Genomic DNA, 15,240 nt, shown 5'->3' with positions numbered 1-15,240 from the left:
AAAGGTCTTAAAATGAAAAAGAATGGGTCAGACTCAAGGAGAAACTAATAAAAATGGTATGCCTGGTAAACAGTGCTGGAGAGGTAAGCACACAGTTTGGGTTATCTTGAGGGCTGTGGGGAGCTTTAGAATGATTTTAAATAAGAATATAATATAACCAGATTTGCATTTTAGAAAGATCATTTGATCTTTAGTCAAAGGACTAAAGGGGAAGCAAATATACATAGGCGGTCATTGGATGACAGTGATTTAACGACCAGTATGATGGAGAAGCTAAAGAGACATGGAGAGAAGATACTAAGGAGATGGAATCAACAGCACTGGATGTCTTATTGGATGTGGGAATGAAATAGAAAGGACATCATGATGATAGCTAGGTTATGGACAAGCACAGAAATAGGCTATTGGGGGCCATTCACAGAGGGAGAGAGTCTTAGAGGAGAGGCAGGTACTAGAAAGGGGTGGAGAGATGGTAATAAGTACAGTTCGGGACATGTTGAGTTTGAGGTACCCAGTAGACATTCAAGTGGAGATGCCAAATTTGGGTCTGATCCCCATGGGCATAATAAGAGCTGGAGATAAAGACTCAGGAGTCATCTGCATATACATGAGAACTGAAGCCATGAGTATGGATGAGATGCTCTCAGGAGGTGGTGTCAGACAGACCTGGGATTGAGAGTACCTGTCCTGCCACTTATTAGCTATGTGATCTTGGGGAAGTTAATTTTGCCACTCTAGTTTCTCATTTATATATTAGAGATAATACCTCATAGGGTACAGTGATGGTTAATATGTTAATGCATGCAAATTGCTTAATCCAGAATCTGGAATATAGTGAATCTCTGTAAATGTTATTATCAGTGCTATCGATGTTATTATTATTATTATCATTATGCAGAATTTTAAAAAGCATAATTTAGAGCCCCTAGAGTCATAGTCACATATGGGAGAAAGTGAGGAAAAGGAGATTGAGTGTGTCAGAGCAGTTGAGGAGAGACTGTGTTTCAAGAAGGAGGAAGTAGTCAAAATAACCAATAACCCCATCAAGATAAGAACTGAATTCTCCCTGAATTTAGGCAGAAGAAGGTCTCTGCTGCTCTTGCAAGGAGGCATTTTAGTGAGGTAGTGGACACATGTTAAGCTGCTAAAACTGAAGAATGACCAGAGACAGTGAGTGGAAATGAGTCCTTTATGAAACTCAGCAGAGAATGGGAGGAGAGAAGAGGGAAGAACTGAATGGGCTATGTACTAAGTAAAAATTTTTAAAGTTGAAGGAGACTTGAGCATCTCTAAAGGCTGATAGGAGGGAACCAGCAGACAAGTCAGGAAAGAGAAATGAGGTAGTGAGGGGATAAGATCCAAAACAGAAGGAAAAGATTGGCCTTAGCCAGAATGAGGAGTGATGTCCTCCCTGTTAAAACAGGAGGAGGGAAGATAGAAGGGTGTAGATTGCAGGTAAGTTGGAGGTTTGGGGGCATGAAGTTGAAGGAACTGTGTTTTCTTCGTGAGGTAGGCAATGTGGTCATTGTCTTACTGGAAGGGGAAATGGGGAATAGCAGTCAGGAAAGACAAACAGTATTTGAAATATCAGACTAGAAGAAACTGCTGCCTAGCGAAACCATATGATTCCTAAGTGGCATTGTTGTTCCTCATCACCCCTCAACAGTACAGATTCAGAGAAACCTGAGTTAGACTCATTTAGACGGACCTAGGCTGGGTATTTAGGAGGACAAGGGAGTGGTCAAAATGGTGGACCACAGGATCTGATCTGGATATGGAAAGAAGTGTTCAGCCATGGACAAAGAGAAAGCAGCCTGGGGAGTCCAAATGGAGTTCAGAGAGGGGGAGAAGCATTGAAAATGTCAATAAAAAAAGGTTGTGATCAGAAAGTAGGAGGAGACCCAAGATAAAGTAGATCATGTACCAACGTCTTTGATGAATGCAGGAGAGTGCCTGCTACTCAGTGGTCATAGAAATGAGGAGAGAGGGCAGTATGGCTGGATCTGGTGGGGGGCAGGGGGTACAAAAATAATGAAGGAACAAAGACTAGAAGCTCATGGACAGCATAGATATCACCCTGAGGTACGTGGAGTAAGATGAACTGACCAGCCTCCCTCGAGAATGCTGCAGGGCTGTGGGGTCCTGGGGGAGCTCGGTGTGAGTTAAGAAAGGAACTGAAGAGGTGGGGGGTTGGGGGGGAAGAGTTCTAGCAAGCAAGGTGGGAGGGAGAGAGCCAGTGGGCAGGCTGTTACCTCTCTGTGGTTATGTCCTCTTCTTCCTGAAGAAGAATGAGAAGATGGAATTCCCCTCTGGGTCTCTGGAAACTACCAACTTCCATCGATTCACCCCAGAGTCTCTGGTGGAGATTGAAAAACGAATTGCTGCTAAGCAGGAGGCAAAGAAAGCCAAAGAGAAGTCCAAGAAACAGAAGGACCAGGAAGAGAAGACTCGGCCCCAGCTTGACTTGAAAGCATGTAACCAGCTGCCCAAGTTCTATGGTGAGCTCCCAGCAGAGCTGGTCGGGGAGCCACTGGAGGATCTGGACCCCTTCTACAGCACACACCGGGTAAGGGCTACTGGCCGGAATGGCCATTCTCAGCTCTGGGAGAGGAAACCTCTGTCCCACCCAGCCCAGGGTTCCTCCCGCACCGTGGGTGATGTGGCTGTCAGCTGGACTCAGTTAGTGAAAAATATATCTAATTCACCTCCTCAATACTCTCTTTGAATCTCTATGGTGTTCACAGTGGAGGTTAATTAAATCCAAATCCTCAAAAGCAGTGACAACTGCTGTGGAGTTTTCAGAGGAAGTTGGCTGTTCCCTTGGATGAGTTCTGGCCTCAGATCTCCAGAGGTGTCGGCTTTCTATGCAAGTGGGGAGCAGAGATCTTGAGGCTGGGGGGAGGGTAGAATAGGGAAGGGGAACCGAAATCAGGATGATTTAAACCAGTGGTCCTCAAAGTATGATCTCAAAACCCCTGGGGTTCCCAAAACCCTTTTAGTGGGTTCAGGAGTTCAAAACTATTTCTTAGTAATACTTAGATGTCATTTGTCTTTTTTACTCACATTCTTTTGTGAACATACAATAGTTAACATAGAGGCTATTGATGGAGGATCACATCTGTCTAACAGCTACTGGAATGTATGCTTGTATACTCCTGTGTTTTAAAAGGTCCTATCTTTTTAAATTTCTAATATTATATATATATATATATATATATATATATACACACACACACACAAATGTACAAACATATATATGCACGCATATATACACACATATATATACATACACACACATGGTATAAGCAAAAAGGTATAAACATTAACAAGAGATCATTAAGGTCCTCAGTAATTTTCAAGAGTACAAAAGGGTCCTAAACTCAAAGTTTGAGAACCACCAGTTTAAACAGTTTCATGACAATTACCCTGTTTGTATTTTATCTTGGATGTTCTATACAGCTGAAAAAGTGGTGTGTGCATGTTTGGGGGTTGGGAGGGGCAGGAATCAGCCATCTCAAATATGGTTTGTAGAGAAAATAAAAAAGGCACTGAAATGACTTTCTCCTCTCACCTGCCAAGAGCTGTTATCCCCCAAAATGCTCAGAGGAGGGAACCAGTAGAGGGTTTAAAAGGGGAGACCTAGGAGGTGGAGAACAGAAGGACCATCACAGACCAGGGATGATCCACTAATCAGAAGAGGAATTAAATGCAACCAGAACTTCACCCCCCTGCTGCCAGAATCCTCTCCCTGGGCATGATGCATCTCACCAACCCTGGGTCAGCTGCCTGTTCACTGGGCAATCTCAGAGGCCCATCTTGATGCACAGTCAACCGCGGGGCCTGGGGTCTTGCTAGAAGGGTGAGGATATGGCTTTTAGCCCCTGATCCTCCCTTACTCTCTGCCCCTCCACTTGCCTCTCATTGACCCGTGGTTCCCAGAGCCCTACTTGCTCCTGAGCCTGAGATGATCTCACTTATGCTCAAACCCATGGCTGGAGGAGGATGCATGTTTCTCACTGGAGATCCACCCTCTTGTGGTTTTTTTTTTTTTTTACATCTTTATTGGATTATAATTGCTTTACAATGTTGTGTTAGTTTCTGCTGTACACAAAGTGAATCAGCTTTATGTTGTGTTTTGTTTTAGACATTTATGGTGCTGAACAAAGGGAGGACCATTTCCCGGTTTAGTGCCACTCGGGCCCTGTGGTTATTCAGTCCTTTCAACCTGATCAGAAGAACAGCTATCAAAGTGTCTGTCCACTCATATCCTTTGCACAGTTGCTCCTTCCACATATTAGAATCAAGCGGTGCCCACTGTGTCACATACCTTCTTTGGGGGTTAACAATAGAGCCTTCCTCCAACTGAATCCTAAAACAATGAGATCATCAAATTGAAAAAAAAAGTTTGTGTTTTTAGTGTGTTCAACACCCAAAAGCAGTCCCAAGACAGAGGAGGTGTTCGTGCAACCCACACCTGGTCTGGGATTCAACTAGACCAGTCTGGACACATGTGTGGATGCACAAGTTGAAAAGGGGAGATTGCTGATACACCCAGGTACATTCTCATCATATGTGGCCTGTTCTTCCCACAACATAATAACCAGTAAGAGGGTCCCTAGGCTTCTTTGGGCAGATATGATAGGTGTGGGTTGATATTCTGTGTCCTAGCCATGCTGGAGAGTGATTGCTTATTTGGCAAAAAATCAACTCTTGAGAAGGCAAAGAGAACAGACTGCAACGGGCAGAGCGAAGATTGTCTAAATGGGACCCCACTGGTCATGGGGTACTGCCTACAGCACGTTACCCCCAAACTGCTGGCAGGTTAAAAATGTCAGTAGTCTGAGGTTCATGCCATTGAGGAACGTAGTAATGCTTCAGAAGCTGCCTCGAACTTTTCTCTTCTTCTTTTTTTTTTTTTTTTCAAGACAAGCCAAACTAGGACAAACAAGAGACTTTGGCTTGGTTTCCAAGGATCTTCCCTAGCGACTGTCCAAATTGGAAGTTCCTAATAACAAATTCAGCCTTGGTTTCTCGGAGGTTGATTTGCAAGACCAGCCTTGCCTCGGCTGCCTGTCAGATGGTAGCCAGCCTCTTAGCGGGTGTCTAGTAAAAGGGCTCTCGCCTTGCACTCTGGGGTAGATTGTTGGATTGCTGGACAGCACTTAGTGACCTGGTAGCTCACTACATTACATTTTCCCTTTACATGTTTTACCTTTATGGCCAACCAGTGGGAATCATTCAATCTTGGCTTTCCTAATGCTGTAGAAGAGTATTTAATAATAATAATAGGGGCTTCCCTGGTGGCGCAGCGGTTGAGAGTCCACCTGCCAATGCAGGGAACACGGGTTCGTGCCCCGGTCCGGGAAGATCCCACATGCCGCGGAGTGGCTGGCCCCGTGGGCCATGGCCACTGAGCCTGCGCGTCCGGAGCCTGTGCTCCACAATGGGAGAGGCCACAATAGTGAGAGGCCCACGTACTGCAAAAAAAAAAAAAAAGGCTCCTATTTGCTAAATACCTCCTAAGCATCAACACTGTCATAGGTACAGAAACCCTTGAAGAAGGGATTAGCACCTCCATCTTACATGTTACTGTTACTCAGAGGCATGAAATTAATTGCCCAAGGTCACACAGCTAGTTAAAAGGTCCAGCCTGCGTCCTGCTTAGGGCAGTAGCAGCAATAAGGAAGTAGGCAGTTAATGGAAATGAATTAGGGTAATTTTTTCTCTAAGTATGTCATCTCTACATAGTTTTTTTTTAAAATATACAATTACATAAAAATTACAAATAAAGAAAAACAGCAAATATACAAACTCCTTTTCATCCATCCTGGTTGAATTATATCTAGTTAAGTAAGAAACAACTAATTAGAAATAAAGCCCCTTTAAAGAACCAAGTAACCAGTAAATATTCCTTTTATCTTGAGATTTGATGAATAAATAATTGCTGGGTGGAGTCACAGCTGGACAGAAAAGCTGTTAAGGGTCTCCTTCTCACAAAAGTCTGAATTTATATATTTAAATCTCATGAACTTTGTAGCTCCAGTGCCCCACATATTATTCAAGGTATGGAATTCTCAATCTCCTATTATTAATATTTCACCAAAATTATAATTCTAATCAAATTTGCTCTGAATGTTTTCACAAGTAATATTATCAGAATATATCATAATTCTTTAAAGGTTTGTGGAGTTGGAGATATGATTTTAATTTAATCCTTGGGTTAACATTTCCCCCCAACCTGAACACATTTCTTAATTTAATTGCAAGTCAACAGGAAAATGTGGTTTAATTAGTAGAATTTCCCTTTTCAAAATAGATGGGTTCCTAAGTAACTGTAAAACAGGGCACATTAAAGAAAACTAAAATAGATTTAGATACTTCTGCTCAAATTGAAATTATGAAAGATGAGTGGTTCACTCTGTAGGTCAAGCTTATATCTTCAGGCATTTTCTTTAGGAAGTAATTGTTAGGAATTCAGAAAAATGTCCAATGGGGGAAATCTATCTTTGGACTTCGCCACCAACATTTCTGCCCCATCTATTTACCCTCTTCTACTCACCTTACTTTTCAGTGTCTCTATCCCCTTCTTGTAATGCATCTGCCCCCAACCTCTCCTTTAAGATTCTCCCCTCTTGCTATTCAGAGTTCTCCTCAACAGCCTAATCCTGTTTGGAATCTTCTCCTTGAGCCGGCATTTTACTCCCCTGTGCCTGCCTCCATTCCTAACCAGAGGTCCATTTCCTCAGTGTGCCTGATCTCAGCTAAATTGGAAAAACAATCTGACGAACCTGATTGCCATGAAAGCATGTAGCCCTCCCCTTATCTCTAACTTCCTAGGAGTATAGAAGTCCCCCCTTATCCATGGGAGATACATTACAAGACCCCCAGTGGATGCCTGACACCAGACAGTACTGAACCCTATATGTTTTTCCCTATACATAACTAGCTATGAAAAAATTTGATTTATAAATTAAGCAAGAGATTAAATTAGGTATGAGATTAACAACAACAATAAAAAAATAGAACAATTATAACAAAATACTGTAATGAAAGTTAGGTGAATGTGGCCTCTCCCGTTGCGGAGCACAGGCTCCGGATGCGCAGGCTCAGCGGCCATGGCTCACGGGCCTAAACTAAAGGCTCCGCGGCATGTGGGATCTTCCCGGACCGGGACATGAAGCCATGTCCCCTGCATCGGCAGGCAGACTCTTAACCACTGCGCCACCAGGGAAGCCCTGGTCTCTCTCTTTATTGTACTGTATTCACTCTTCTTCTTCTTGTGATGATGTGACATGATAAAATGCCCACGTGATGAGATGAAGAGGCGAATGATGTAGCCATTGTGACAGGACATTAGGCTACTGTTGACCTCCTGATGATAAGTCAGAGGGAGGAGCATGTGCTTTGGGTGACCCCAGATCATGGAGCCATGATGACGTCGATGGTTGGGTGCAGAAGCAAACAATGTTGATGGTTGGGGATCCCCTGTGGGAGGGAGTGGGAAGGCTGAAATGTCATCACATTAACTCAGAATGGTGGATAATTTAAAGCTTATTTTCAGACCACCATTGACCACAGGTAACTGAAACTGCAGAAAATGAAACCATGGATAAGGGAGGCGCTACTGCATTCTCCTTGTCTTTTAGGAAAAAAGAGACATTTGCAGGATGAAATTTCAGGCCATATTGTATAGTAAAATACAGGTGTCAGGGCAGAAGGACATTTTGGAAAAGGGATTCTGTTTATTTTCATCTTGCTCAGGGTTCTATTTTCAGACAATCTGAGTCCACATCTCAGCGCCATGGTTGACTAGCTATATGACCTTGGAAAAATATTTAAGCTTTGTCAGCCTGTTTGCTTAGCTCCAAAGTGTAGGTAATAATATCCACCTGTAGGTTAGTTGTATTAGAAATAATGTGGACGAAGTATTCAGCTGAGGGTAGGCACTCAGTGTCAGCTGTTATTATGTGACAAGAACATAAAGTTCATCCTAGCTAAAGAGTTATGGATTTAATCAATTCAGCATCAAGGCGATCAGAAGTGACCTCAGGAAAACATGGTGATTCTCAGCTTTTCCTTAACACAGGCCTCTCAGGTGGTTCAGTTTATTTATAACCATCACTATTTTGGCCAATTGTGTGGGCATGACCCAAACCGAACTTCCAGAGAGAATGGAGTGAGTAGATTTGCTGTCATTCTTGTGCCTTTCCTTTCTGTCCTCTCCTTCTGTTCCTTCACTGGGTGACTTTTTTCTCTTTTTCATCCTGCTGGGTCTCATTTGGGTAATGTGGAATCCTATTGCCTATCTGACTTTGCAATGCTTAGATATCTTCTCTGTGGACTTTGTTTCATAAACACACATATGATATTCAGCTTCAAAGAGCTATAGATGAGTGGTTCTCAACCTTGGCTGCCCATTGGAATCCCCTGGGGAGATTTAAAAAATATTAATGCCTGGGTCCCAGCCCCAGAGGGTCTGATTTCATTGGTCTGGGGTGGCCAGGGCAGATGAACCCCCTGCCTCCCCCCCCCCACCTGTTAGGTGCACACCTTAATGCAGTTGAGGGAAGTCCTACTCAGAAAGAGAAAGAGATGCAGAACCAAGAACAAATAGTTCTTGAACATATTCAGAAAATAACCCATGAATGAAGCTGTTGGCTTGTATACCTCAAAGTGACCATAAAATTCCTGAGATTATTCTATCTCCCTGGGTTAATGATAGAATCTCTGTAGTTTCAGACTGTGAGGCCTTTCCAAAAACATTCTTCACCAAACCATCTGGGACGGTTGCCCCCGGCTCAGCTCAAGCAGGGCATATTTTTGGTATAATAACAGGAGCTTTGTAGAGCTTTCTCTTTTTCCAACTTTGTAATTTTTATCTTTCGCTGACTGTAAATTAATACATGCCACAATAGAAAATATGTTCTATTTCTATTAATAAAGAAGAAAAATAAAGTGGTCATATTAATTGATGCTGAAAATTCATTTGATAAAGTTTGATATCTATTTATGATTAAAAACTCTTAGAAAAGTAGAAGTAGAAGGGAACTGCTGTACTCTGATAAAGGGTAACCACTTTAAAGAAAGGAGTAAACATCATACTTAATTGTGAAACACAGCAAGCTTTCTCTTTGACATCAGAAGGAAAAAAAGCAAAGATCTCTGTTACATTAGTTGTATTCAGCTTTGTAAAGGAGATCCTAGCCAGTGTAGTAAAGCAAGGAAGAGAAGTAAAAGGTATAAGAATAAGAAAAGAAATATGTATAAAATAGATAACTAATAAGAACCTGCTGTATAAAAAAATAAAATTCAAAGAAAAAAATAAGAAGTACCAAAGATGCCATGATTTATGGATAATATAATTATGTACATAAAATAGCCAATGTAATCTAGAGGTAAACTATTAGAATTAATAAGAGAGTATAGAAAAGTAGCTAGGTACAAATTAATATACATAAATCAATTGTATATATATACTAGCAACAAACAGAAAATAAAATAGTTTTTAAGAATACCATTTACACTGGCAGTTAAAAATATCAAGTTTCTAGAGATAAGACTATCAAAGTATGAGTAAAATCCCTAAAAAGAAAATTATAAAAATATTAAGTAATATTACAGAAACCCCCAAAATGGAGAGATATATTGTATTCTTAGATTCAAAGTCACAATATTGTAAGGCTCCCCAGAATGACTAATAGATCTAACGTGATTCCAATCAAAATCCCAACAGGCTTTTTTTGTGTGTGTGTGTGGTACGCGGGCCTCTCACTGCTGTGGCCTCTCCCGTTGCGGAGCACAGTCTCCGTACGTGCAGGCTCAGCGGCCATGGCTCACGGGCCCAGCCGCTCCACGGCATGTGGGATCTTCCCGGACCGGGGCATGAACCCGTGTCCCCTGCATGGGCAGGCGGACTCTCAACCACTGCGCCACCAGCGAAGCTCCCAACAGGCTTTTTTTTTTAATATAACTTGACAAACTGACTCTAAGATTTATATGAAAATGCAAAGAGCCAATTATAGCCAAGACACTTTTGAGACAGAAAAACAAGGTAGGAGAAAATAATGTGCTCTACTGGATATCAAGATTTACTATAAGCTCTATATTTGTAATGAGATGGATAGACCTAGAGTCTGTCATTCAGAGTGAAGTAAGTCAGAAAGAAAAAGACAAATACCGTATGCTAACACATATATATGGAATTTAAGAAAAAAAAATGTCATGAAGAACCTAGGGGTAAGACAGGAATAAAGACGCAGACCTACTGGAGAACGGACTTGAGGATATGGGGAGGAGGAAGGGTGAGCTTTGACAGGGTGAGAGAGAGTCATGGACATATACACACTAACAAACGTAGTAAGGTAGATAGCTAGGGGGAAGCAGCCACAAGGCACAGGATATTAGCTCGGTGCTTTGTGACAGCCTGGAGGGGTGGGATAGGGAGAGTGGGAGGGAGGGAGACGCAAGAGGGAAGACATATGGGAACATATGTATATGTATAGCTGATTCACTTTGTTATAAAGCAGAAACTAACACACTATTGTAAAGCAATTATACCCCAATAAAGGTGTTTAAAAAAAAAAAAGATTTACTATAAGCTCTAATGATTGAAGCAGTATGCCATTGGTATAAGATTAGTCAGACCAGTGGAACAGAATAGTTGGCCCATAAACAGGCCAATGCACATACAAACCTTGAATTGCTGACAAAAGTGGCACTGCAAAACAGCAGGGAAAGGGCAGTGTTCAGTAAATGATGCTGAAGAATTAGGAATCCCAACAGAAAAATTACATTGAACATCCAATTTTACACCAAACACAAAAATCAGTTCTAGGTGGATTAAGATCTAAATTTCTTTCTGAAAGACAAAGACATCAAGCTTTTTGAAGGCTTAAAAAAAAAACAACAACTGGGCGTCCCTGGTGGTGCAGTGGTTGAGAGTATGCCTGCCGATGCAGGGGACACGGGTTTGTGCCCCGGTCCGGGAAGATCCCACATATCGCAGAGCGGCTGGACCCATGAGCCATGGCCGCTGAGCCTGCGCGTCTGGAGACTGTGCTCCGCAACGGGAGAGGCCACAGCAGTGAGAGGCCCACATACAGAAAAAAAAAAACAAAAAAAACTAAAACAACAAAAACCACAGAGAAGTCTCATGACCTCAGGTTAGGGAAAGATTTATTACATATGGTATAAGAAGCACTAACCACAGAGGAAAACACTGATACATTTTAGGATGTTAAAATTAAGAATTTCTGTTCATCAGAAGACAACTTTATGAGAGTGAAAAAATAAGCCTACTGAGTAGAAGACATTTGCAACACATATACCTCAAAAGTGTGTACATCCAGAATAATGAGCCCCTACAAATCGATTAGAGATGTGTCAGAGCAACCAACTGGAAAATGAGCAAAAAATTAAATAGATATTTCATAAAAGTAGAAATCCGAATAGCCAATAAACATATGAAAATATTCTTAACTTTTTTCTTAGTCAAGGAGATGTGAATAAAATCACATTGAGACATTACTATACCCTCATCAGATGAGGAAAATTCTAAATTGTGACAGTACCAAATATTGAGAAAGATATGGAGCAACAGAAACTCATATCTTGCTGGTGGGGATGTAAATTTGTACAACCTCTTTGGAAAGCAGTGAATATTATCAAATAAAGGTGAAAACACACATACACTGTGATCTTTTAATTATACTGTTAGGTACATACACTCAACAGAAATATGTACTTATGGGCACCAGGATACAGCTGCAAAAAGTTCATGAACATTCCACGTAAAAGTCAAAAATTGGAAACAACCAAAATGTCCATACATTTTTGAGTATATTAAATATCTGTTATATTCTTAAAGGGGGATAATGTATAGCAATGAATATGAATAAACTATACCTCCACACAGCACCAAGAATAAGTCTTAGGAACATAATATTGAACAAAAAAAGCCAGACACAAAAGATTACAAAAATATAATTCCATTTATATGAAAATTCAGGAACAAGCAAAACTTAACTATTTTGTTTAGGAATGCATACTCAGGAGGTAAAAATATAAATTAAAAAGGCAAGAAAAAAATATCAAAAATTAGGATAGTAGTAACCTCTAGGGCAGGATGTTATGGGTGTTCAAAATGTTCCATTTTGTGACATGACTAGTTGTCACACAGCTGCTCTGGACTGAATAGTGTCCCCCCAAGTTCATGTGTTGAAGCCTTAATTGCCCCCCATGTGACTGTACAGGAGAAGGGGCCTTTAAGGAAGTGATAAAGGTTAAATAAGGTCATAAGGGCAGAGCTGTGACCCAGTAGACCTGATACCTTTATAAGAGAGGAGTGGACACCAGAACTCTCTCTCTACCATGTGAGGACACAGCCAGAAATAGCCATTAGCAAGCCAGGAAGAGGGCTCTCACCAGAACCTGACCACACTGGCACCAGCCCCTACAACTGTGAGAAAGTAAGTATTTGTTGTTTAACTACTCAATCTGTGGTATTTTGTTATGGCAGCCTAAGCTGACTAATACACAAGCATTCATTTTACAACTAATTTTTGTTTCATGTGCATTTTTATTATGTATGTTACATATCATAATGAAAAGCTTCAAAACAAAATAAATTTAAAATAAATGGCCATTGCATTATATACAAAATACTGAAAAATATGTCAGAAGACAGTAACTATGTAGATAAATTGCTGTTAGAATTGTAGTTTATTACCTCTCTCTCTCTCTCTCTCTATATATATATATATATATATATATATATATATATACATACACACACACATATATATACTAAGATGATATAGCATGTAAAATTTCTATCCTTTTAAACTTCTAATGCAAAGCATTTTCTATCAAAAGTAAGAGTTATTTGGGGATTCTGGTTAAATATGGAAAATAGCATGAATATGTTTTACCCCGACCCTCTCAAAATGCCAATGAAATGACAGCATGGGAATAAGAACAGTATAAATATACAAGAACAAAGAGAAGTAGAAAGGAAAGCACAGAGGACAAAAGATGTCAAAACAATCTCAGAAGACTGAAAGTGGGTGGAGGATGGTAAATGACTCAGCAGACGAGGGCTTGTTAAATGACAGTGCCTGCAGAGGGGGATAAAAATGAGGATCAAGTCATTTTACCCCTAAAACTCCAGAGGCCCTGAAAATGTTGACATGGTACAAATAGCAAAAACTGGGACTAGAAAGAGGGAAGAACATGGGAGCAGAGGATGTTCACTTATTGTCACTTCTATAGTAGCAAGAAATTAAAGAGCATTCTTTAAAGTTGATACATCAAGGAATGAAGAATAATTACATTTAACAGTACAAAGGTAAGCAGGAAAAAGATATTATTAATACAGTCAGATGATGGATAAAACAGAGGGAAAAGGAAAGAGAATTAATGGAAATCAGAGATATTATTTAAAGAGATAGCATAGTAAAGGCAATGTATTACATAGTTTTGATTATAAATGTATATTTTAAGGCAACTACCAGAACTAAAATAGAAACTCTTCTAAATTCAGAATCATACAGAAAAAAGTAAAGCAAATAAAAAATATCAGACAATGAAATATTTTAAAAACTATTAAAAACCTAACACAAGGACTTCCCTGGTGGCACAGTGGTTAAGAATATGCCTGCCAATGCAGGAGACACAGGTTCGAACCCTCATCTGGGAAGATCCCACATGACACGGAGCAACTATAAGCTTGTGCGCCACAACTACTGAGCCTGCGCTCTAGAACCCGTGAGCCACAATTACTGAAGCCCACTCGCCTAGAGCCCGTGCTCCGCAACAAGAGAAGCCACCAAAATGAGAAGCCCTCGCACCGCAACGAAGAGTAGCTCCCACTCGCCACAACTAGAGAAAGCCTGCACGCAGCAATGAAGACCCAATGAAGCCAAAAATAAATAAATAAAAAACATAACGCAAAGTAATATAAACAAAGATCAAATAAATCTATCATGTCAATAAATATAAATGGATTTTACTCATCTGTTTTAAAAAAAAGTCATGTTATATAACAAAGCAGTATTGAACTCTACGTTGACTAAAAAATATACCACTCAAAGTGATACAGAAAGGTCAAAATTAAAGAATGGGCAAAGATATAGGCAAAGGCAAACAGAGCAGGAGGCATGATCTTAACATCAGAGAAGGTAGAATTTAGGCCAAAAATTATTAAACAGGACAAAAATGACACTTTGTAATGCTAAATAATCCATAAACAGTAATGTATATATTTGCAACAAATAATGTGGCAACAATGTTTATAAACCAAAAATTATATACAAGACAAGAATAAAATAGACAAAAATAGACAAGAATATTGTAGGGATAGGGAAGTGTAATTAATTTCTTTCAGCCCTATGACAGATCAAATGTATAAAACAGTATGTAAAGATACAGATAACTGGAGTAACAGAATAAGATAGATCTAATTAATATCTTTCAAACTATATCCCCTGAAAAATAACTATACAAATTGACCGATATTAAACAACAAAACCTTAACAAGATCCAAAAAGTAAAATAATAAAGAAAATATTCTCTGATCACACTACAATAAAATGAGAAAATAATAACAAAATTAGAAAAAAAAAGAGACCTTTCCACTTGATAATTTTTAAAACCTCTTTTAGAGAACTCTTAGATGGAAAAAAAAAAAACCAAACTAAAATTATAAAATTTCTAGGGAAGAAAAAAATTTTTAAAAACACTATGTATGTATGTATCCATTTCATATATATTTTACTGCTATCTAACATTCCATAATATATTCTCCTGTATTTCCTTCTAAAAGTCATATTTCTTTCTACATTTAGATAATTCATCCTCCCAGACTTTTGAGTGTATGTGTATGATATGTGATAGGCTTCTCATATTTTTCCATAAAGATTATTCCAACAACAATTTTAATAGATTATCATTTCTCTAGTGATTCCTTCTACTACCTCTGTCATGCACCAGATTCCCATGCATACTCAAGTCTGTTTTCCTAGTAAGCTATTTGTCACTCCTGAGTCAACACCATACAATCTAAAAGCTTTATAATAAGATTTGACCTGGTTGATCATAGCACCCCTCCTTATTTGTCTTCTTTAAAATTATCTTGGTTCTTCCTGTTTCTTTACTTTTCCATATCAATTTAAGGGTCAGATTTTCAAGTTCTTGTCGTACAACTCTGTTGAAACTTTGATTGTAAATGCATTGAATTCATCT

General features: G+C 39.7%; 1 protein-coding gene across 1 annotated transcript in view; it reads left to right on the top strand.

The window, feature by feature from the left end:
- Nucleotides 1–2,296: 2,296 nt before the first annotated feature.
- Nucleotides 2,297–15,240, top strand: part of SCN10A (sodium voltage-gated channel alpha subunit 10) — a 77,666-nt gene continuing 64,722 nt past the window's right edge. The window contains exons 1-3 of the mRNA XM_024768938.1: nt 2,297–2,566; nt 4,145–4,272; nt 8,096–8,176. Of these exons, the coding sequence (XP_024624706.1) occupies nt 2,297–2,566; nt 4,145–4,272; nt 8,096–8,176 (479 nt within the window). The remainder of the gene's footprint in view (nt 2,567–4,144; nt 4,273–8,095; nt 8,177–15,240) is intronic.

The sequence above is a fragment of the Neophocaena asiaeorientalis genome, unplaced genomic scaffold, assembly GCF_003031525.2.
Source record: "Neophocaena asiaeorientalis asiaeorientalis breed wild unplaced genomic scaffold, Neophocaena_asiaeorientalis_V1.1 scaffold1058, whole genome shotgun sequence".
In the NCBI taxonomy this organism is placed as follows: Eukaryota; Metazoa; Chordata; class Mammalia; order Artiodactyla; family Phocoenidae; genus Neophocaena; species Neophocaena asiaeorientalis.
Note: the sequence above shows the minus strand (reverse complement) of the source record. Positions and strands in the feature narration are given on the sequence as shown.